The 22677-nt window shown below is 37.7% G+C and overlaps 1 protein-coding gene across 3 annotated transcripts; it reads right to left on the bottom strand.

Annotated features, from left to right (window-relative positions):
• Nucleotides 1-18: 18 nt before the first annotated feature.
• ezrb (ezrin b) lies at nucleotides 19-21614 on the bottom strand. Of its 3 annotated transcripts, none has more exons than XM_052586749.1 (14): nucleotides 21457-21614; nucleotides 19806-19879; nucleotides 16179-16262; nucleotides 13591-13686; nucleotides 12393-12667; nucleotides 12166-12249; nucleotides 10221-10367; nucleotides 8324-8420; nucleotides 6960-7123; nucleotides 6380-6510; nucleotides 5071-5231; nucleotides 4889-4981; nucleotides 4460-4699; nucleotides 19-2012 (listed from the first exon to the last, which is right to left on the bottom strand). In XM_052586749.1, the coding sequence occupies exons 2-14, from the start codon at nucleotides 19815-19817 to the stop codon at nucleotides 1848-1850; spliced, it is 1749 nt and encodes a 582-aa protein (XP_052442709.1). In that variant the 5' UTR covers nucleotides 19818-19879; nucleotides 21457-21614; the 3' UTR covers nucleotides 19-1847. The 3 variants fall into 3 exon arrangements, with proteins under 3 accessions (XP_052442709.1, XP_052442710.1, XP_052442708.1); XM_052586750.1 differs by lacking the exon at nucleotides 21457-21614 and adding an exon at nucleotides 20011-20028; XM_052586748.1 differs by lacking the exon at nucleotides 21457-21614 and having other exon boundaries at nucleotides 19806-20004.
• Between the last annotated feature and the right edge of the window lie 1063 nt (nucleotides 21615-22677).

The raw sequence follows: 22677 nt of genomic DNA, 5'->3' as shown, positions 1-22677 counted from the left end.
TAAATAAACACACCCAGATCTGTTCATCATAAATCTTTATTTCTAATATAATAAACACCGTTTAGGGGAAAATAAATAAATCCAGTTGATAATTGAGTTTATGATAACAGCTCATTTCTATTATACACACAAGTCACACTTTAAAATGTTAACCCAGGGTCAACTAGTTCTTAACCTGGGTTAGTTACTAGCTTCATAACCCAGGGTTAAAACCATGTTAAGCCCAGTAAAAACACTCCTGGTTGGTCGTGCGTAGTGTGAAAAGCTTATTTGTGTATGGATGACATCAAGTAATATTTCAAACACAAGCGCTCAAAGTGCTGCGAGTGATTAAAAGAGCTGATTTTGATGGGGGGGGGGAAATCAAAAATGAATTAACGGTCAGGATCATTTGGAGAAAACAAATACATTTAAGACCTTCGGCCTATTTACAAAAAAACAAAAAACAAATAAAAGGCATGAAATACTATTCTATTTTTATGAAAGTGGCACCACATGGTTACAGGCATCACCGAAACAATTGAGTAAATTGTCATATTCGCCAAAACATTCTGTTGGATATATTTTACATTGGGTCCCACCAGCAGAGTAAAGGTGTCTTAACACTACCTGATTTGTGCTATTTTTTTATAGTTTTAATAAAAATATGAAGTCCGTGAGAAACTCTGCTCACAGATCCACCAACACAAAATCCATTTCGATACCTACCGAGATTACAAAAGTCTAGAAAACAAAACTTCCTTCATCCCGTCGTGGCAATAAACATTCAGTAACTAGTTCAAAGTCATAAAAAAATTTTGTAGCTAATGTAGGAAATCTAAGGATTTAGCATGCATTTGAACATAATCCAGTATATATATATTATATATATAATATGTATAACTTACATATTAATCTCTTCAAAAAAAAAAAAAAGGAATCATGACGGGTACAGAACTCAATAAACAAATGAATCTGCACTGCCGTTGATAAAGAAGTCCAAATTCCCATAAACCTCTAATAACCCAAAGACTGAATAAATAAACACTATAACAAATATTCTGGCAAAAGTCATATTCAACATGAATTAAAGAGGTTTAATATCAGACAATACATAAAATTAATCATACTGCAAGCAAGCCAGCCCTGTGCTGAGTGGTTCATTAATAAGAAAAAAGGGGAGAAAAAGTACCACTTATTAACCCAAAACGATATTTTGGCCAGATTATTATATTACTAACATATATTTAACAAATGGAGAATGCTTTGTTGGCACGTATTGAAATATAATTTAGCTTTTTATATTTTTATGGCAAAAGCAGATTTGTTTCAGTATATCTATGAAATTGGTAATGCTTTACAATAAGGCTGTGTGTGTTAACATTATTAAATACAATTAACTGAGCAATCTGTTAATGTTTATGGCTACATATACTGTATAAATAAACATGAAAAGTTATCACTAATTAGCATTGCAAACAAAGAATGAACAAGTGACCAAATATTAATAAATGACACTGTTAAATGAAATTGAAAATGAAATTGTTCATTGTTTGTTGATGATTCCTCATACATTAAGTAATGCTGCAGTACAGAACCTTACTGTAAAGTATTACCGTGAAATCCTATGTACACCACTAAAGGGTTAACATATGTGTGCATTTTCTAATCATTTAGTTTTAAGTGCATGTTGAACCAGTGTTCATATCATATGAATAAAACCTGTTGCATTACTGTTTGCTGTACTTGTGTTGTACGCCGGATGTGCCTCTTACATTGACCACTCAGATAAAGGGACAGAAAGAAAATGGACAAGGGCTTTGAGACGCCTTTCCTCCCTCCCTCCCAAGGTTCCTGGTCCGGATATTTTATAAGGCCTCAAACTCATCAATCCTCTGTTTGGTGTTGCCCTGGCGGATCTGCCGGAGAGTTTTGTATTTGTCTCGGCCGGCGCGCACGTTCTCTGTGTGCAACAGATCGTTCTGAGTCTTCTTGGTGTCGTCACGAGCCTGGGACAACTCTGAGGTCAGAGCCTGTAAAGAAGATGATGGCAGGGATTTAGTGATGCTTCTTTGATCCCTGACTGAATAGAGCGATAAGAGCTGAATCCATGTCATAACCAACAAATTCATCATGAGTCGCAACCCTACATCCCCATGCAGGAAAAATTTGCATTAACAACACTGGCCTAACCCAATGTTAGCCCAAAACCCAACTTTATTTTCTACAGTTCCCTCTGATATAGGTTAGGAATGTTACGGTTGGGTTTTGGCAGAGTGATAGTATTTGAACTTTTTTGGGATTACGGTGTTTGGACTGATTGACAGTAATGTTGTTTTAAGACAGATAAAGTACAGTATGTTATTTCAGGAACATGGCCTACTTGGCAAAATCACCTCAACCATTGCTAACCCTAACTGTTATCTAGCCCCGCAGAAGGATATTATGGGTTCGTAAATCAAGCTCCAGCCCAAGTCTAAATCCTAAGAGCCTAATCCTATTTCCAAAATCTGTTTGATTGATAAGAGTGTTTCCCAGGACCAACAAAGATCTGTTAGCGGTACTACGTTAATCATATGAGACAACCTGATGGACCAAAGTAGGACGTGTTTCATGTTTACAGAGATCCCTGGGGCTAGACACCTAACTATTCCTGTCAACCAAGAATAGCTCTAGGTCTAACCAACCCTAAAACGAAACCCAACACTCTCCTAAAATGAAAGGCAAATTGCTAGTAGATGTTTTTTTTTTTAATGGGTTAATCATTCTACTCGCAGAAAGCTATATTAGCCACTTTCTGACACACAGTAGCTCCAATCCCCCCGAGAAGGCCTAGAGCCACAAAATGGACACTTAGAGACTTTGTTCTAAACTTAAATCAAACACACCTGTACCATCTAACCAAGGTGTTACTTGGATCCAGTTGAATACCTCTGATCCAGGACCAATAAGGTCTTATAAGACGTTACAGGAAGGTAGCTCTCTGGAGCGCAGGAACCGTTTAGTTCAGAAGGAAACAAACCTGGTGAAGACCTTGATTAGCTGACTCACTGGTGTTGGACTACATGAAGGCACTAGAACAGGGCAAACTCACTGTCCTGCAGAGTTTAGCTCCAACCCTAATTATACACACGTAAACAGCTGATCAAGGTCTTCTGGATTAATAGAAACTATTATCTACTATCTAGTTGGAGCTATACTCTGCGTGACACTGGCCATTTAGGAGTGGAGTTTGAAACATGTGCATTGTGCACTTAAATAACCAAACTTTACAGGGGCTATATTACAGAAACACCCTTACTGCAGAATACCATCTTATTTGTTTATAGCCATGGCGATTTCAGGAAGAATACGCTGGAGTAAGATCTTAACTTAAGGCCATGTCCACACGTACACGGGGTATACTTACAAACAGAGTTTTTCCTCTACTGTTTTTAAAGAAATCTCCATCCACATGAAAACGCAAAAGCGTGCTATGAAGCCCTGTAAAGAGCACGCCAAGCAAACAGGTGGCGATATACTCTCAACCGTGAAGTCATGTTGGCCAATCAGAAGCCTGAAAAAGTTTCCAGTAGGCGGAGATAACAGCGCATGCTCCGATGCCACAAGCCCAAATCTCCGGCCAAACCACGTAGAAAAAGCTGTGGTTTTAAAAATAACCGCGTTCGTGTGGGCAGGTCCTAAGAGTTAAGAAAGTATGAAATCCAACCCTGCCCTCAGAGGACTACCATCCAGCACAGTTCGCTCTAACTCTTAATCAAACACACCTGAACCGGCTAATCAAGGTGTTCAGGATTACCTGAAAATAACAGGCAGGTGTGTTGGAGCTAAAGGTAGCTCACCAGGAGCAGGGTTGGCTACCACTGTCTAAAGCCTTAAACACACTGCACAATTTTCGGCTGTCCTAGACAAATAGATTTGCATCGTGAAACAGTCGTAGTGATTTCTGTGATCACGGCTCCTAATCGGTGGTCCTGTGTTGTACAGTGAGAAAGGATTAAAGATGGCCATTATTCCGGTCTTTCGACCACAGATAGCCTATGATACAGCGTGATCATCGCACAGTGTGTTTGCTGCTACGATCCACGTTTACTATCCAACCAATAAAAATGCGACATGAAATCAACGTGACATAAAACTGCTTACCTCAAGCTCTTATCCCTTCCTCTTTCGCCGCTTCCGTATAACACATATAAAAAATACAACTGCTAAAGTGTGATTTTTCATGCTTTTTTTATACCACTAGCGCATGCTGATTACGTTTTGTTTTTCTATAGTAACGTGAGTCATATTGTACGAGTCGATAGGTGTCGTCATCGTACAGTCTACAGTTAGCCAAGTTTATTAGGTCCATTTCGCACAGTGTTAAATGCAGTGATCTTAGAGGATTGCTAAAATTGTGCAGTGAGTTTCGGGCTTTAGGCTCTAATCCTGGAGCCTAGGATGGTTGATCCAGTGGCTCCTGCAATGTTACACTTACCAACAGCTGTTTCTGAACTCGCTCGTTCTTCTCGGCCTCAGTGATTCGCTTTTCTTCGTTGCGGTGGTCATTGATGCCGCCTGTCTGCAGGTCTGCACTGTAGCTACTGTTGCTCTCGCCGTCTTCATACTCATTCTCATCAGGTTCATACACAGGTGGTGGTGGAGGGAGAGGTGGCGCCGTCATCACAGTGCGAAGCTCCTCACGGGTTTTCACCAGGTCATTTTGGGCCTCTTGAGCCTGGAAGAACGCAATCCAACATCACAAATATAAGACTACCAATCCAATTCTTGAAGAACTTAAGAGCGTACTATGGCTATGTATATACAAGACAGCTTTTGGAAAAATTTGCAGAACTGCAAACTCATCATGGGTGAAAAAGGTGGCAAAGACCTTAAGGTGAATGGGCTTATGTCTTAACGGTCTTACTCTGTGCTGCCATGTCATGGCTTCATCCTCCTTGCGTCTTTTGGCTTCCTCCAGGAGTGCAATACGAGCAGTGTGTTCTGCCAGCTCAGCAGCCTGGGAGAAATGAATGGGGAGGATTGTTAATGGAGGAAAAAATGATAAAGGCAAAGGAGTTTTTTAGAGAACGAGTTTCGGGTTCTCACCAGCTGTTCTTGACTCTTCAGCTGACTCTGGGCTTGGCGCGCCAGTTCCTCCTTAGCAAGCAGTGCTGCCTGTCTCTCTGCCTCCAATCTGGCTGCCTCCTCCTCTGCCAGCCTCCGTTCACGCTCCAGCTGCATGGCCCTCTGCATTTGCTCCTGCAGGTCTGAAAACACGCATCCAGATTTCATTTAAAGTGCAAGCATCATTACATTTTAAGTTTGGGTCTGGGCCTCACTGTGGATGGTGATGCTCTAACAGTAACAGATCTCAACTAAGAAACCAAAATTCCCTTGATCTTTTGACACATAAGAGGACACGGTACTATAAAAAGTCTCTGTACTCTAAGTTTTAGAATTCAAAAGGTTCTCGTTTGTTTAAAAACAGCTTATATTGAAGCCAGTCTGTCATAAGGCACTCTGTGATGTAATAGTGTGGCTAAACTCCGCCTCCGCAGATGATCAATGTCCGCTCCTACATCGCTGCCCGTTTAGCCCCGCCCACCGATTCCCACATGTAGTGTACATGATGAGATTTTAAAAACAGGACAGAGAATAGCTTATTACCTCTAGAATTATGTTTTTTGAATTATGTTATGAATCTTGATAACATTATAAGGGGACCTCAGAAAACAATGCAAGAGAGGCAGTTCATGACCCCTTTAATCAAAAGTGTGCTGGTCTGATACAAGACAGTTGTGACAGTTATGTTTTAGCACTTTTGCTTTAGTAAAGAGGTTTTAGTCTATGTAGGTCCCACAAGACATACAAGTGAGCACACAATGACAGAGTTTTCCTTTAAGTTGATTAAAAAAGTAACAGGTGCAGTATGACACCATCTTGTGTTTGTATTGCCAGACAATGGTATTGTCAGCTGGAGCACAGTCGAGATCAAAGTATAGTGTCTCCGCTTTATAGAATAAAAAAGCTAAAGGGTTACATAAACTCAAAAGACCAACGTGACTGGATTTGGCTTGACGTCTCCTATTACGAGTCACATTTTCCAAACAGACTCACAGGACAACAACAAGCAAAACAACAGCCTCAGTGATTGTTAAGATTTTAAAAACTATAATCCAAATTGTGTTGTTTAATACATCTAAACAGTGACTGTTAAACTTGCATGTCTTTTCTAAAATAAAACCAGATAAAGCTTTACATTTTCCTCAGTCGAAACAATTCAAATGTTGTTTGATTGTTTTCTTTGCTTCTGCGAATGCAGTCAATAAATACAATCATCTTGCATTAGAAATTAACTTTTTTTTATTTTAAATCCAAAAAATTTTTTCCAAATAAATCGATCCAGGCTTCTTACCTCTTTCCGCTTTTTTGGTCTTCTCCTCAAACTGGTAGAGTCGCATCATCAGCTCCTGTTTCTCCCTCTCCATCTGTTCTTTCTCTCTCTCTATGGCCTCTCGTCTCTTTTTCTCACCCTCCAGCTGAGCTCTGCAGATAAGACCCAACCAAAGAGAAGAACAGTGACGTTTGCTCAGGACACGGCTCTATACCCACACACAAACCTCATCTCTCAGTCTGTCCTTCCCAAAAACAACTTGTTCAGAAATCTTTATGGTTTCCTGATGTCACAACCATGAGCAGATTGACATAGGACCACTCATGTCTACATATCAGTGCATCTCGGCCCACCCTGATCAGCAGCTTCGTGAACTTTGATCAGCCAATCACAACAGACATCATTTATATAGAAAACTGTTGATTTGGATCAAAATAAGCCTAGCTGAAATAATCCAGGCTAATTTGCTAAACTTGTTTTATGAAACAGGCCCAGCCAAAGTTCTAGTTATGAAATAAAAGGCTACTCAAGTGTAGAATCTGGTCTCTTTTATATACTGCAGCATGTGCTGATGAGACAGCATCAGGTGATTCATCCTCACCTCTCCATCTGTTTGTGTTGTTTCTCCTCTCGAGCCTGGGCTTTCATCTGCTGCACCTCGATGGTGTCGGGCTTCCTGCGGCGCATGTAAAGCTCATGGTTCCCCATGCACAGCTGTAGGATACGCTTATTAATGCGCAACCGCGGGGCGTAGAACACAAAATCCTGCAGGGTTGAGAAGGAAGAGGCAAGATGTTATAAATCAGTCCGTTTATGGCTCTTTGATCAGATTACTAACTGTGTATTTATTTAATAAAGTCCTGTGATAATGTAAAGGTAAAACCTATAGAAAGCTGTCGTTCTGAGCAGCCGGCTCTGAGGCTCAGAGATAACGCTCTGTGAAAGCCAGCCTGGCGTTTATCAGCCAACACAGCCCTGTTAAAACCAACGACTCTTAAAACTGCAGACGTTACAGTGATTTAGTGTTTGTGTGTCAAAACTAATCTGAAGCATCCATAGAGAGCATCTCACCATCTTTTCAAGTCTTTTGAACTGTCACTCATTCCAGTATTATTTATTCACTCTAGTAGTATTTATAATAGTGTTATGCTGAAAATCCTTAATCTTATTTCTTAATTCTTGTTTCTTTTAACAATGGTCACCAAGTCTTGGATTCAACATTTCTGTTTTCTGACAGTTAGCACAGGTTTTGTCATAGGCTACGACCAATCAGGTCCAAAAAGAAAATACAAAACAATCTAATTGAAAGAAAAGTTAATAAAATGAGACTAAATCCAATATTTGGTAATAATATTGCATAGTACGAAATTTACAAGCAATTTTTGTGTAGGCCGGACATTTTTGACTGGGAACATAACATGAAGGTTAATACTTTGAATCAGCTTTTATTTATACATTTCCTTAATTTTAATGTTAGTTAAAGCACATTTTTATTAGTTTTTAATATTTTAACATTTTCTAGCTTTAAAATAATTTCTATTTTAGTCATTTAATTCATTAATTAACTTTTCTAATTTTAGAGTTAAATAATAGAGTTTAGAGTTTTTACCCAAAAGGGTAAAAGTTTTTACCCCTTTTACCCTTTTGTGTAAAATAATTAATTGTGTAATTAATAATTAAGATAATTATGTAACCAACCATAATGTTTTACGTTTGTTAAGAGCATCTTGTTACCGTTTATGTGCTCAATGTCCAATTTACCTACAAATGTTGCAGCCAATGAAATGTTTTTTACAAACTTTTCATCATAATACTTTTAATTCAATAGATGTTCTAACATTAGTGTGACATAAAATGATCGTGTATTAGTGTGGAATAAAACAAGTTTTATTCTGGTCGAGGCAGTTTTTCAGTTTTAGGTTGGACTGTGAGCTACAGTCTGAAGGCAATCACAGTTTCACTTACTGGAGCTTTTTTATCTATAGGCTTGATGACAAACTTCTTATCGTTGAAGGCAATGTTTCTTATTTCACTCCAGGGGAATCCGATTTTTGGAGTGAGTCTGTAAAGAACAATGATGAAATCATGAGAGGCATTCTATATTCATTCCAAACATACAGTCACACAAGACAAACACTGTAGGCTGGATGAAACATCAAATCCTGATTTTCATGCAAAAAACTAATATAAGCACTGAGATGGGTTTGTAATGCGGTGGGAATGTTGTAGCGCAGGCATGACGGTCCTCGAGGAATGTGAAGACAAGGACGGGCCTGTGATTAACGTGAGCGCATGACATCAGCGCAGTGAGGAGTGTGCTGTGCGATCTCTTTGTGGAGCTCATGGGAGTGGAGTAACAACTACGCCTTCTAACGTGTGACACGCACAAAGCTACCGCGACCCACCTCGCATGACACACCACAAACCTTCCCGAAAACCAATGACATAAATGCTTCAAATAATTCATGATGGTAGTAAAAAAGGTATGTAACATCCTGCATTTGTAACTCAATCAATTGCTCTTTTTTTATTTTCATTAAATAATATATTGGATAAAAAAAAAAAGTAGAAATTCACAATGGTGACTATATTTGAACAATAAAACTATACAATAAGGTCACATTAGTTATTGCATTAACAATGAGCAGGAGATTTATTTGTTAACATTCATTCATTGTTAACTAAATTCCATTAAAAAATGTCCACAGACACAAACTTTTGATTTGAATAATGTATTAGTAACACAAGTTCTATTTAAGATAAGTCATGTCACTCGGCGGCCATCTTTGAAACGCCTCTCGGGCATCCAAGTGCAGTCATAAGAGACTGTTTCTATAGCAACTGGGACACTTCTAACGGCACCTGAGGTGACGCTATGACTTTAGCGATTAGCCATTGGCTCTTTCAATCAGAAGGCGGGGCTTCCTGCGATTGAGCGGCCATATTGAGCGTTGCATTCTTCCCCATTCAAAACTCTACGAGTGACACCTCTTGGATATTCTATAGTCTATGGTAATAATGCTTTTTTAAAGATTAGGATTCTAATAGAATCTTGTTTGTTCTTCCTTCAAGCATTTACTGTCCAAACATTGGTTTGATGGGGATAATGGAAAAAGAAAGTAAACAAAACCACTCTGTACTGCATTTTGGCACTGACTATTTAATTTTCCATCACTTCTCATAGCGTTCAGTGTTAAACTATGACTACACGCTTTGGGGGACTGTTAAGAGTGTGAAGGATATGGGCCACTCAGAAGATACCTTGAAGCTAAACGAGGACAGCGAATGCAACAACACAAACAGAGATCCAACGAATGTTAACTATTTCACATGTTGTTGTATGGTTTTCTTATCGTTTCATGTGAGTACTTGCAAAGTCTTCTCTCAGTCGCATACATAATCCTTGCCAAAGACTGCATAACTTGAAAAACCAGTCTTTGTTGCTCTGGGTAGAATAGAGGGCATTGTGGGGAAAAAGCCATTAGTCGCCACTGGACTCACTCACACACACACACACACACACACACACACACACACACACACACACACACACACACACACACAGATCTCTGTTTGTGGAAAGACGAGCTCCGTTCTTTTGAACAATGTCCTCAATTCAAACTAAATCACAACACATGTACTTTTAATATCTTGAATTTCAAAAATTGAGAAAGTTAATTAAGAGATGTTGATGGATGTGCAGGCCACAGGTATTACCAATTAGCTTGACATACCAGAAAAATGATCTTATACCATTATTTTAACATAGTACCGCCACAATGTAAAGGGTGAGGATTTAAATTGCATTTAAAAGAAGAGATGTGAATAATGTCAAATGAATGTAGAGAAAGGCTGAACTCACTTGTCTTCTTTCTCGTAGATGTTTAGGCCCAGGGCATCCACACCCAGCCTCAGCTCTGTTCCCTTCTTGTTCTTGATGTCGAAGTAGTTCACCCCATACATTTCCAGATCCTGAGCAATCTTCAGGTACTCAAGCATTGCGTCCTCTCTAAGAACAGAGAATAAAACAGAATGATCACTTTCAGTTTCTAATAGGCTGGTGAATTTTAGCATAGTATATGTTTTTTTTATGGTAATAATAGTATATCATAATGTACTCATAACTAGGGTTTTACACATTATATAATATATTACATAATCATACGTTATAGCTTAGAATTAGGGCTGCACGATGTGTCGTTTAAGCATCGATATCGCGATGTACGAATCCACGATAGTCACATCGCAGGATGTGCGATGTAAGTTGTCATAGTTGATCCGTTATTCATTAACTGTATGGGCCAGATAGCGCGCGCGCGAGAGAGAGAGAGCGCGCGGCCAGCACCACACTAGATGCGTGGCGCAAGCGTCTCAGCTGCGTGGCGTGTCTGTTTTTAATTCGACTTCCATGTTAACAGGTTAGAGCTTGTAGACTGCCTGCGTGAGACGCGCAAAACGCGTGCATGCTAGAAATAGAACCGACGCCTATTTTTCACGTGACACGCAAGCGTGCTGGAAGCGTTTTCAGGCAAAATACAATAGGAAAATATGTTTATATGTCATTTTGTACACAGATTCATATTAATTCATGACACTTATATGTTTGAAAGTCTATAGGTTGACATATATTCAGATATAAATGTAATTTAAAAAGTAAATTAATAATTATTGATTTTCAAATATTGCACCTGCATGAGAGAAAGAGCGCATAATCCAGTAAATTAAATACTAGAGGAACCTAATTTCACATAATTTACTGTAAAGTAGTGTCGTAAAAACATTAATCGTGATTAATCGCATCCAAAATAAAAGTTTTTGTTTACATAATGTGTGTTTACTGTGTATATTTATTATGTACATATATATTAATACAAACACATGCATGCACATATTAAAGAAAAATATGTTATGTTTATATATTAAATATATTTATATATAAGTATATGAATATATAATTGTAATAAATTTAAAATATTTTTAAATATATACTGTGTGTAAATACATTTAACTTTCATTATAATACATACATAATGAATATACACAGTACACATGCATGTATAATTTAAACAAAAACTTATTTTGGATGCAATTAATCGCAAATAATCATTTGACAGCACTAGTGTAAACTAAAACTAAAGCGATTATTTAATTATATGAAAATTAAAATTAAAATAAAATTAAAATATTCGATTGAACAACTTAATAAAATATATTGTCCATAAAACTAATTATATAAATAAAAAGCAATTAAATTACTAAAAGTATTATAAAAGTTAAGTAAATAAATAAATACACACATGAATAAATAATTAAATGAACCGATGATAAAAACCAAAATTGAAATGAAAACTGAAACAATTAAATGCATGCAAAATATTAAGGAATACTGAAAAAGTATATAAATAATACTAAAATAACCCCAAAATAATGATTTCCTTTTTATATGAAATTTGACTATAAATCAAAAGAGCAAAACAGCTGATATAGGCACACTTGTGACTGCACTTCAGGTTCATTTTATGTTAATATGGAAAGTTGAGACTTTAGCAACCATACACAACCTACAGTTTACATTGGGCTTGCCAAGTAACATTTATAATTGCATGGTTTACTGTATGTCAAACCACCAGGGCCTATAGACTGATATATCAAGCAAGTCTATTATTAGGCACCAACTGACAGAAGTCTTAGTTCAACTGACATCTTAAAATCTACATTTAGCATTTAGGCCCATTCACACGAAGAACAATAACTATAAAGATACTACAACAATAACAATAACTTTTGAGAGAACATCGTCAACTTACTTGAGCATCCCACGATGCTCCTCATGCCACACCTGAATCCTCTCCTCCCACTGGTCCCGGGACAACTTGTGCTGGTCAAGAACCCTGCAATCAAACAACAGAATGGACAAAGATTATAAACTTTAACTGTCATGCAAAACCAATTTCTGATGAGCAATGATGGGAGAATTCAACTCCTTTACTTCCAGGAGCACATGCCCCATTTAAGCCAGTCCTGTGTGTCTCACCGTTGGGGCAGGAGGCGATCTGAGGTCAGGTATCCAGGCCTGTGCACTTCCTTGCTGAAATCTCCAAATTTGGCCTGCACCGAATAGGAGGCCAGAAGCACCGCAGTCTCAGGAGGACAGTAGATATCGTCACTCAGAATTCCATCTTTCACTTGCATGAAGAACAGCTTTTGAGTGATATCCTGGATCAACTCATCCGACACATCTTCTGGGAAGAACTTGGCACGGAATTTAAACTGGAGAGGGTTCTCCTTCTTCACATCCTGAGAGGAGACCTGCACAAAAACAAATAATAAAAAACAGGGTGTTAGGATTTTATACCTAGATTTTTTTGACTACTCATGAATGTTTTACTACTCTGAAGGAGATTATTGCCGGATATATATAAAACATTAAATTCATATTATGAATATACCATTATATAAATAAATATTTTTCTGTCACTGCTCCTGATTTATGGTGGGTTAAATCTCAGCTATGAGCTGCATTAAATATTTCACACCTTTTAAAAAAATAACAGTCCTTCTAGGACACATACAGTATATATCTGGCCATAGCTAGCTAGTAAAATCATAGTCACATTAAATGTAACTTAAATCGCATATCATTTTATTACCTACAATTCAAGTTATATCTGCATGTTACACTTTTTGGACATCACTTTGGGTGTTCCTGAGCACCCAGGAACCTTGCACCTTCCCATTTTGGTTAAACATTATTTGCCTGTATGTATTGTCAATGCCAAATCCTGGTTAGGGATGGGAGCCCTGGACCCCTGCTTCTTTACCCCTTATAGCACACCGTTGCCTAATAATTAATAAAACAATCAAACTACAAAATGCTGACTAACACTTATTGGGGGGGGGGGTATAATTCAATCTCACAAAACGTAATTAATTGCCATGTATGAAGAAATGGGCTTTCCTCTGAAGTATACTGCATCTGCTGAACGAAGACATCAACAAGGAAACACAACTGAAATGTTGAACCTACTGATTGTGCCACAGTCCAACAGGGCATGTATGAATAATCTATGCTTAGGTATCTATATGTCATCAAAAATATCAAATTCTTTGTGAAATGTTATGAAAACACATAGTACTACGTCCATAAAGTGCTGGATTGTAGCCAGGATAGAAAGCGAAAACCCTGACTAAAGAAAATCAGAATATCATTGCTGTGCTTAATGTACAATTACCTTTTTATCAAGTTTCAGCCATGTATGGTACCCTTTGCTGTCCATATGCTGTAGTCCGAAGTACCATATTTCACGTACCCCCATGGTCTTCACCACCTGTCAGGAAAAATAAAGACACCTTTTAGCACACGATAAATAGATGAATTAATTATTAAGCTTTTGATGACTGCTTTGCGACTTTTGTATAGTTTTGTAGTGCTTTGAAATCCAACAGAGCACAGGTTTACCGTTCCTTGAAAACAGAATAAAGGCCATATTTATATTATATTTATATTATATATTTCTATTATATTTATGCATTTAGCAGACGCTTTTATCCAAAGCGACTTACAGTGCATTCAGGCTAACAATTTTTACCTATCATGTGTTCCCAGGGAATCGAACCCACAACCTTGCGCTTGCTTGCTTGCTAACGCAATGCTGGCCTTCTTTCCATTACAAAGCAGTCATTAGCTCATTCACACTCATTAGTTTTTGAACACCAGTGGCCCTGAAGGGGATACATGCATGTACACAATTTCCAAAAAACATTTCGTGCAAGATGGTATTTATTATGTTGCAGCTCTCATGCAATGGCAGTTACCTACTTGTCCTGAGAGTATTCAAAATTAATAAATTTTCAACATTTGCACCACTATACAAAAGGTTTGGGCTAGAATATATATATATATATATATATATATATATATATATATATATATATATATATATATATATATATATATATATATATATATACACACATAAAAAATATTGGTACATACTGAGTTATGGTGGTACAGTCCACCATAAAAAATATATTGTCCTGAAAAATGTGTGTGAATGCGGCTGAAGAACACTTCAGTTAGGGGGAAAATTATGGAAGAAAATCTAAACAGAAACCATCTTATGACAATTTTTTTACAGAACTGCATTTGTTAAAAACAACATTTCAACAATATTTTTTTCAGTCAGATCTTCCATTGCCTTTAATAACCATTCACAATCATACCATATCCGTGGAAAAAGAAAGAAAACAAATCCAAACAAGTTGGTGACAAGGACGTAACAAATGCTGTTAACCAGCTCAACAGGTTCTAAGCATCTTTAAGCTCACGGACAAAGCTATTCAAGAAAGTGGGTTTAACCTAAGTAGGGTAATACCTAGAATTTATTTATTTTTTTAAATTCCATTAAATAAAAATTGCTTTAAAAATAGGTTCATTTCAACCCAATGAGAAGAAAGACAGGTGTCAAACAGACCCGGGTCACGGCACCAAGACTTAATTAATATAAGCTTTTTTAAATTAAACACCCTGCTTGGACTTGTTTAATAAATACTTTACATCATTATTTTTAATGCTCTGGACTTTAAGAACTCTTTGTGTGTGTGTATGAAACTCAGACTGCCAACGTGGACAGTTGGACTGCCAGAGGCTTCAGCGCAAACCTCTCATCTGTGCCGTGTGCCATCCACAGTTCATGACTGGCTCATAGCACTTACTCTGAAATAAAGACTGCTTCAGCTGTGGGTTCTGTTATGAATGGGAAAACTAGAGTGTGATCATAGAGGAACAGCCATTATTCACTGTTTCCACAGTCGTGGCAGTCAATGAGCACCATCGGTGTAATGGTCAGCGAGTCATACGTCAAGGGATATGCTCTTTTAAAGGAGAAATACCCTTCCTGTGAGGTTTTCGTGGTGTTCTGGGCCTTCTATTTGCAGAGGATTATCCCATGTCACCAAGCTGGTAATTAAATTAGGTCATAGGCACCGGTGCTACTGACGGATGGCCAGTGGCATCCTTAACCGTTTGTTACCATTATTTAAAAGAAATATTATTCATACAGATTTATAATGTATAAAATTATCATTTAAAATACAATTTTTATTTAAAAATTATAACAAATAAAATAAAAAAATTATACATTTTATATTCAAAGTTTAGATTCATACACTTTTTCCTCCTGCTCTTTTTTTTGTGCTTAACATACGCTTTGCACTCCTGCTTTTGCTTGAGCAACAAGTATTTGACTAAGAAAACTAATGTAAATTTCTCTTTTGTATTCTTGATTTACCTTTTAACATTTCTCTGAATAACTGTTTACAATCCTTTTTTTCCTCTCTGCTTCAGCTGAGGGACACGGATTTGTTTAAGATCAAGGAATTGTCAGAAGAGAATGAGAAACGGTTAGTGAGGGATTCAAATAATTGATTGGAGAAGTCAGGTATACACGGCCTGTTACACTGCTAAGAAATCAGTCAAATCAATTGTCTCTTTTTCATGGAACCCATTGCCTTGAACCCATTTAGGTAAAGTGAATAATAAACTGTGAATAGAATTTACAGACAAGTTTGCATTTTTGTGCATACATCTCATTACACACAGTGGCTACGCATATCTCATCCACTGTTCCTATTTAACATTTTGGCAATAATTTCAGGTAAAAAAAAAAAAAATATTGCAAATTTAATGGCAGAAAGCCTTAAGAGTTTAAGCTAACTCTCTGAAAACTGTTTGTAAAACATGCTTCAGTATTCATGCACATGAATCCTAGCAAATGCTTGTTAATTCATCTATTTCTTGTCTAGATGTTTAGATGCAGACCTGGTCAAATAGCTGCTTGCCAGTTGTGCTGGGCTGGACGGCAAACTCCAGCTCCGCGTCCATCGTAGTGACGCGAACATTTACCTAAGAGAGAGAGAAAAAAAAATGACATTAGCAACCACTGATGACATATGTGCCGTTAAATAAAAAAAAGCAATTGAGAGGAAAATGGTCATCTATTACAAGATGGTTACAACTTTATATTATACAGTTTTTATTTGATAGAAGCAAATTCAGAAGCAAAGGGAAGAAATACATTGTGCAATGATGAGACAACCACAAGCATGTCGGCCAAAAAAAACACTGAATACAGTAATGATCTATGTTGATAACTTGTGTCTGATTGTGACCCAGACTATCGTTCTCGAAGCAGACATGGCTTGAAAGAAACTGGGAAAACAGAAGGAGTGGCTTCACAGAACAATGTGCCTCAGCCACTTTTTGTAAAGGGGAAATGCCGATCTATTCTACTGTTAATGTTTGACAGGACTGAGTCAACAAGAAAAAGGCTGAAACCGCTCTACAAATTTGTACCATTTTATGGGACAACAAAGAGTCATTTTCAAGCACTTTCCCAACAAATACGAAACAGAGGCGTTTCCTCACAATGAACAGACAACAAACTCACAGAAGCAAGGAACAAGGAATCATCTGTGAGAGCCAACTGAAGAAAAAAAATTCACATCTAGGTGAAAGTATTCATTTTAGTTCTCATCCAGGAAAAGAAGACGGCAGTTTCCAATTGAAGGAATTACCTTTGTTTAGATAGTAAAGCACAATCATAAAGTGCACATCTGAATCAGCGATCCATATTCATGTGATTCCCATCTGAACGGTTAGCAATGAGACTACAGGTGGAGAATCACAGACACACCATACTGGCGATATGTGCAATGAGTGTGTTGTCTGGTAAGAAAGAATAACCATTTGTAATTATGTAACTGCTTTGAAAACAATTACCCAACTATGAAATTTCATAACTATGTAAACAGAAACTCACACAAGACCAGAGCAGTGCAGACAACACAGATTCCACCCTTTCAGCAATACAAAAACAATAACAATTCTGTCATTATTTCATTGAGTCATGTTGTTTCACACTGTATGACGTGCTGTTTTCCATGGAGATGTGCTATGATGTGTGTATATATATCTATAGTACATCAGTGATATGATCTTCATCAGTGAACAAATATACAATTACAAATAATCAACACTAATAACTTGATATAGACCCTCCACTGGCAATAAAACAGAAACATAGTCCTGCTGTGTCCATCTGAAATCTAGCGGAGGAGAGTTCAGCTTAAAGACTGGCATCCAACTCGCCAAAGACGGGGAGGCGGAGGGGTATCCATTTACCCAGCTAAACAAAGGGTCTCTTTCAGGAACACCCTCTCAGTGATCCACCTCCTGCACCAGCCTGCATTTTAATAGACTCTCAGCATTTCTCTACATTGCTCTCAAAATGGTTTTAGCTGGCCGACAAACTTTTTTGGCTGCAGTATATTGGCGAAATCGAGCAGTCACCAAGCTCATCGGGCAACAGACGTCATCAAACCAAATAATCTATGTCACAGTGCGGTTAAAATTCTGACAACTAAAAACCGTTTGTCATCACAGACACATGCATTCACTGGTGATCTACAGACAACATACCCAGCTACTGACCAAATCTAAATTGGAGATTTTTACAGTTTTTTGCAAAATCTACTAACCAGTCCTTTTTTAAAAATGTCTACTGAATTATATAGTAGCTGGGCCAAAACAACAGCTAAGAAACCAAGAAATTATTCAAAACCTATATTTATCATTTGCAAATGTTGCAACGCCAGCAAATTGGAAAAAAACAACAACAAAAAAAACATGCCTCTGGTGATATTTCTGTAAAATTATATTTCGCTGCATCTTGCACATTTCACAACACTTTCCAAGTGTAATGTCCAGCGGGTGGGAATAAAAGCATGTCTTGTCTGCAAACTGAAAAGTGTATCTTTTGTTGTATGCATCTTGGTAGTTTGGAAATTGAATGTTTAGTGAGTGGCGCTAAACTGTAAACGCCCTATTGCGCAAATAATGTACGACTTATACTGAATCCTAAAATGCAAAACCAAGCAAAAGTGTTAACAAAAGAGAATGTGGAAGAAAAATGCATTTGCTAAGCAACTATGCCACAAGTTATTGAGCTTTTTTTTTTTTTATCAGGACTTGCACCCGAGCACACTGCAAGTGCAGCGCTGTACCGGGTGAGGTAACAAGCAAGCTTACAACATAACAAAAGCAATACGCAAAAAAAAGCTGGTTGTACAGTACAAATGGCAAAATGTTTTCGTTTACAAATCATGAACAATGGCGAAAGTGTTCTGAGGTCATGTTATACGCAAGGAATTGTGAGAATTTTTGTATTATTATTATTCAATAAACTACCCCTGTAATCATAATTTGTGTGAAAATGATTAAAAGGTGTTGGTGTTTTATGCCACTAGTGTTCATTATAGCTGCAGTGAATTGTATGTAAATCGTATGCATTCTTGCAAAACATGTACAGTAGGCACAGGCATCCCAAGTTGAAATGGTGTTATGATGACATGTACTATAAAGGTAGGGGCAAAAACTTAATGACCCTTCTGTTGCATTGGCAAGGGTTGCATGTCTTGAGTTGCATGAGCTTCTCTTTGCTCAGAATGATGGTACTGTTAGTCTTTCATTGATCTGGTTTGAGCTAAAGCCCGAGAGCACATGAGGACTGATTACAGCACAATGAGCTTTTGTGCTACATCACCAAAGGGCGGGACAGGCATTGTCTAGTTATCAATTATTCAGCAGAACAAACGTTAAGAAAGATTTGAGCGGAAACACCCTCAGCTGCTGGAAGGGCTGGCTGAAGACACACCTGAAACATGCTATGGAACAGGAGGGGAAATATTAAGACATAAACAGAAACCCTTAAAATATCTGCATAGGGGTTCAGTGTAGAAACTGAAAAAAGTAACTTAGAAAATTATATAATTTAATTACATTTTTACATCTAAATGACTGAAAAATCTTGAACAAATGACTCTTTTGAACTCAAATCCACCACTTTCATCTAAACTGACCATGATACCAAGAACAAGCCTCTGTATTCAGCATTTCAGCAGGCAGTGCTGGGGGCCGAGGATGAACGAGAAGCTCCGAGGAGAGCATCATGATGTCATTTCCTCTGTACTCTTCCTGACAACCGTTACCATCTTAAACAAACTGACAACATGATGCACTTGCTGTTTTAAGAGTGTTTATAAGCAATTCGCTATCCATACGGTTTAAAATCCATAAACGTCACACATGCTATAATACAATTTTGTTAAGGGTAAACAAGTCAAAAGCAGCTATAAACGAGACCCAAACCATATAAAAAAACAGCCTTTAAACAAACAAACGTGTCTTTAAGAAGTAAATTAATGACAACTGACATAATTTCGCTTACAAAATGTTATTTTCAACATTTAGAAACGTTAGTCACGATACAAAAACGGTTTATCAGACCAGAAATCCTCCATAATATTTCAAACTGAAGTTTGAAACATGCTAACCAGTCATGCGGAGCCTATAAACACTTTTAACAATAATAAAATCGTAAATACTTACAGGTTTAGGCATTTTGAATCCTGTTGTAGATCTCTTCCGTCAAAGAATGGCGTGTATTTCCACGGAGCGTCCCTCTGAAGCAGAAAGAGGAGAAACAGTAGAATGACTCGAGAACTGTCTGCCTGTCATTTAAAGAGAATAAAACCTGACGCACTCCATCTGAATCACGATTAAAAACTGGAACTCAGGATTGTCACAGCCTCACCCAAAAGAGGTAACACCGCCTTTCAATTTGAAGTCCCCACCCCATTCTACAAATATTTGCTCCAGTGTTTCCCAAAGACCGAGCCTCGAGAGGGAATGAAGTCAAAGATTCGGTTAAACATAGCGGTTACCGATCCATGCGAGATATGGAAGATATTCCCATAAAATATCAAACTAGCTAATAAAACTCATTGTGGGTGTGTAGCCTATATGAGACGACGCCGAAGAGCAAACAGTTTTGGATGTGTTTATGGTAGGCTAGTTTAAATATGTTTACATGAAAGTTTATTAGAGCAGATTGGTGTCAGACTAGGTCATCTTTAGGTAAGGGAGAATTTTAACACCCCCACTAACAATTAAAAATAAAGGAAGAAAAAAAAGAAAAATAAAGAAATTCTATATGTCTAAATTTTTATATAGCCTATATTTTTTTTGTCGCATCTATGAAGATGTTTTATTTAAATGTTACATTAAATTGCATTACATTTTAAATGTTATGCTTACACAATGACTTTTCATTATACAAATACTGATAAAAAAATAAAAATAAATAAAAATAAAAATGCGGTAAAATAGTTAGAATATTTTATTTAATCGTGTCGGCTGTCAATAGGTCATAACTAACGTTATTACAACCGTATTCGATTGTAATAGCCTCTATAAGCTATTCTACAATATAACACTAACAGTTATTGTGTATTTTGAGTCGGACGTGACAAAAGTAATAGCAAATAATTTATGAATTGAGTCAGATTACGATGTGATGTGTTATAAAGAGCTAAAAATATCCGGTCATGATGAGAGTCATTCAATCGTGAATCATTTCACGGCTCGTGCTGTAGCCTATTATTGATTCACAAAAAGAAGAGAAAAGAAAAAAAAAACGACTGGGTGTTTTTGATTCTTTAAAAAGAACCGGCTCATATGAACCACTTACTTGGGAGGTGGATTACGCTACATTTGCCAGGCTTGAAGGTGTGTTCTGGATTCATAAGAGTCAGAGGATCCAAACTACATGATCGACATTATGAAACAGTGTCAGTGTTTTTAACTATAATGATTTATTCGCTCCGGTAAAAGAAGGCAAGGCTGAAAAGCGTTAACGGAACGGAACGTTATGCAAGGCTACTAAAAATGAGCCGATTTCGATATTTTCCCATCCGTAGCTAGTCACTATCTAAACATAAATTTGCATAGAGCATTTTTGTCCACCTGGTAACGTTAGTCGTGGGAAGGTTGTAATTGGTTTCCTTTCATGTTTGTAAAAAGTCGCATCTGTGTAGGTAAGATCCAGGCTGTCCCACCGCGAGAATCAGAGCAACACCTGTTGGTAGAGATTTCTCTTTGAAATGGGCGGCGTCAGTACAAACAGAAACGCGTGAATGATAGACGCACTGACTGGATGTAGTCTTTGACCCAGGCGATAATCGATCGGAGCAGATCTTACCAGAGCAGGTGAGTCAATTCAGTCTAGCTGCGGCCGAAAATTCCCCTCCCTCCGAGAAAAAGAGCACAGAGTCCGGGCGGCGGGAATATGGCTGACGGTGCGCTCACCTTTGTGCGCTCAGCTCAATGACAGCAGCTCCAGACCAGTTCCTGTTCCAGACACGCCGCGCGCGACGCGACGCCCACAGTAACGCGCCCTGCTCAAGTGGCTTCAAAGCCTTTCACTTCATGCAAGCTGAATGACATTAGTTGACTTGAAAAATCAATGCAAAGACAGAAAAATGCACAGCATGTTCAACAGACGTGCAAAACTCAGAAATATTATAAATTGTTTAATAAAACAGTATGGCACTGTTCAAGTACAATAGTGCACTAGTGGCTGGTTATAGCCTAGGTCTCTCATTTTTGTCAAACTGTCAATCAATGATTTCCCTGCATAGCCTACTCTTTATACCACAAGTTTAATGACAAAGCATTGAGTAATACTGACATGCCTGCTTTAAAGAAACTCCTGATTTGAAGCACATTTGGCATTAATCCATTTGACAAGTGAACCAACACATCACACAGCATATATACATATACAGGCCTTAATGTTTTCTCTCCTGCCAGGAACTTATAGTGCTGTTTGAGAGCAATTTGAAAATCTAAACATCAGCGTAAAAATAAATAATGATGTTATTACATCAGATTAAATTATTCTGTTCTAACATTAATAGATAAACACACACACACATTTATATCGCAATTTTGCTGGGAATACAAGTCAGTTACTTGGAAGTGCTCTGGGTTTTCCCTTACCCAACCTGAGCATTTTGAGCACAAATTAAAAAATATAAGCAGTAGGCATTATTTAGATGGATGATCAACTTTCATATAGTACAAAGAAAGAGGGAATAATCCACCATTCTTAAAATATAGGGTTACCAAGCCTGCTGGAGTAAGGGGGCGAATCATGGGGCCACAGACCCCCAGACGAAAGAGCACACACCACATGTGCACTGATATACAAATCATTAACCAACAGCTTTAAAAAGGGTGTAGTGAATAATGCAAATAGCATTACACTCTCAACCCGATACTCATGCAGTGCAGTAAATCTCACACCTCATGCAGTGAAAACAGGGAAACCCGGGCGACCCCAGAGGAAAGCACTCCATGCAGGCTGGTTCCTGCCACACAGAGAATTGAATTGACAAACCTAAACAGTTGGCAAAAACTA

The sequence above is a fragment of the Carassius gibelio genome, chromosome B20 (assembly GCF_023724105.1).
Source record: "Carassius gibelio isolate Cgi1373 ecotype wild population from Czech Republic chromosome B20, carGib1.2-hapl.c, whole genome shotgun sequence".
Taxonomy (NCBI): domain Eukaryota; kingdom Metazoa; phylum Chordata; class Actinopteri; order Cypriniformes; family Cyprinidae; genus Carassius; species Carassius gibelio.
The sequence above is the reverse complement of the archived record's forward strand: the minus strand, read 5'-3'. Positions and strand labels throughout refer to the sequence as shown.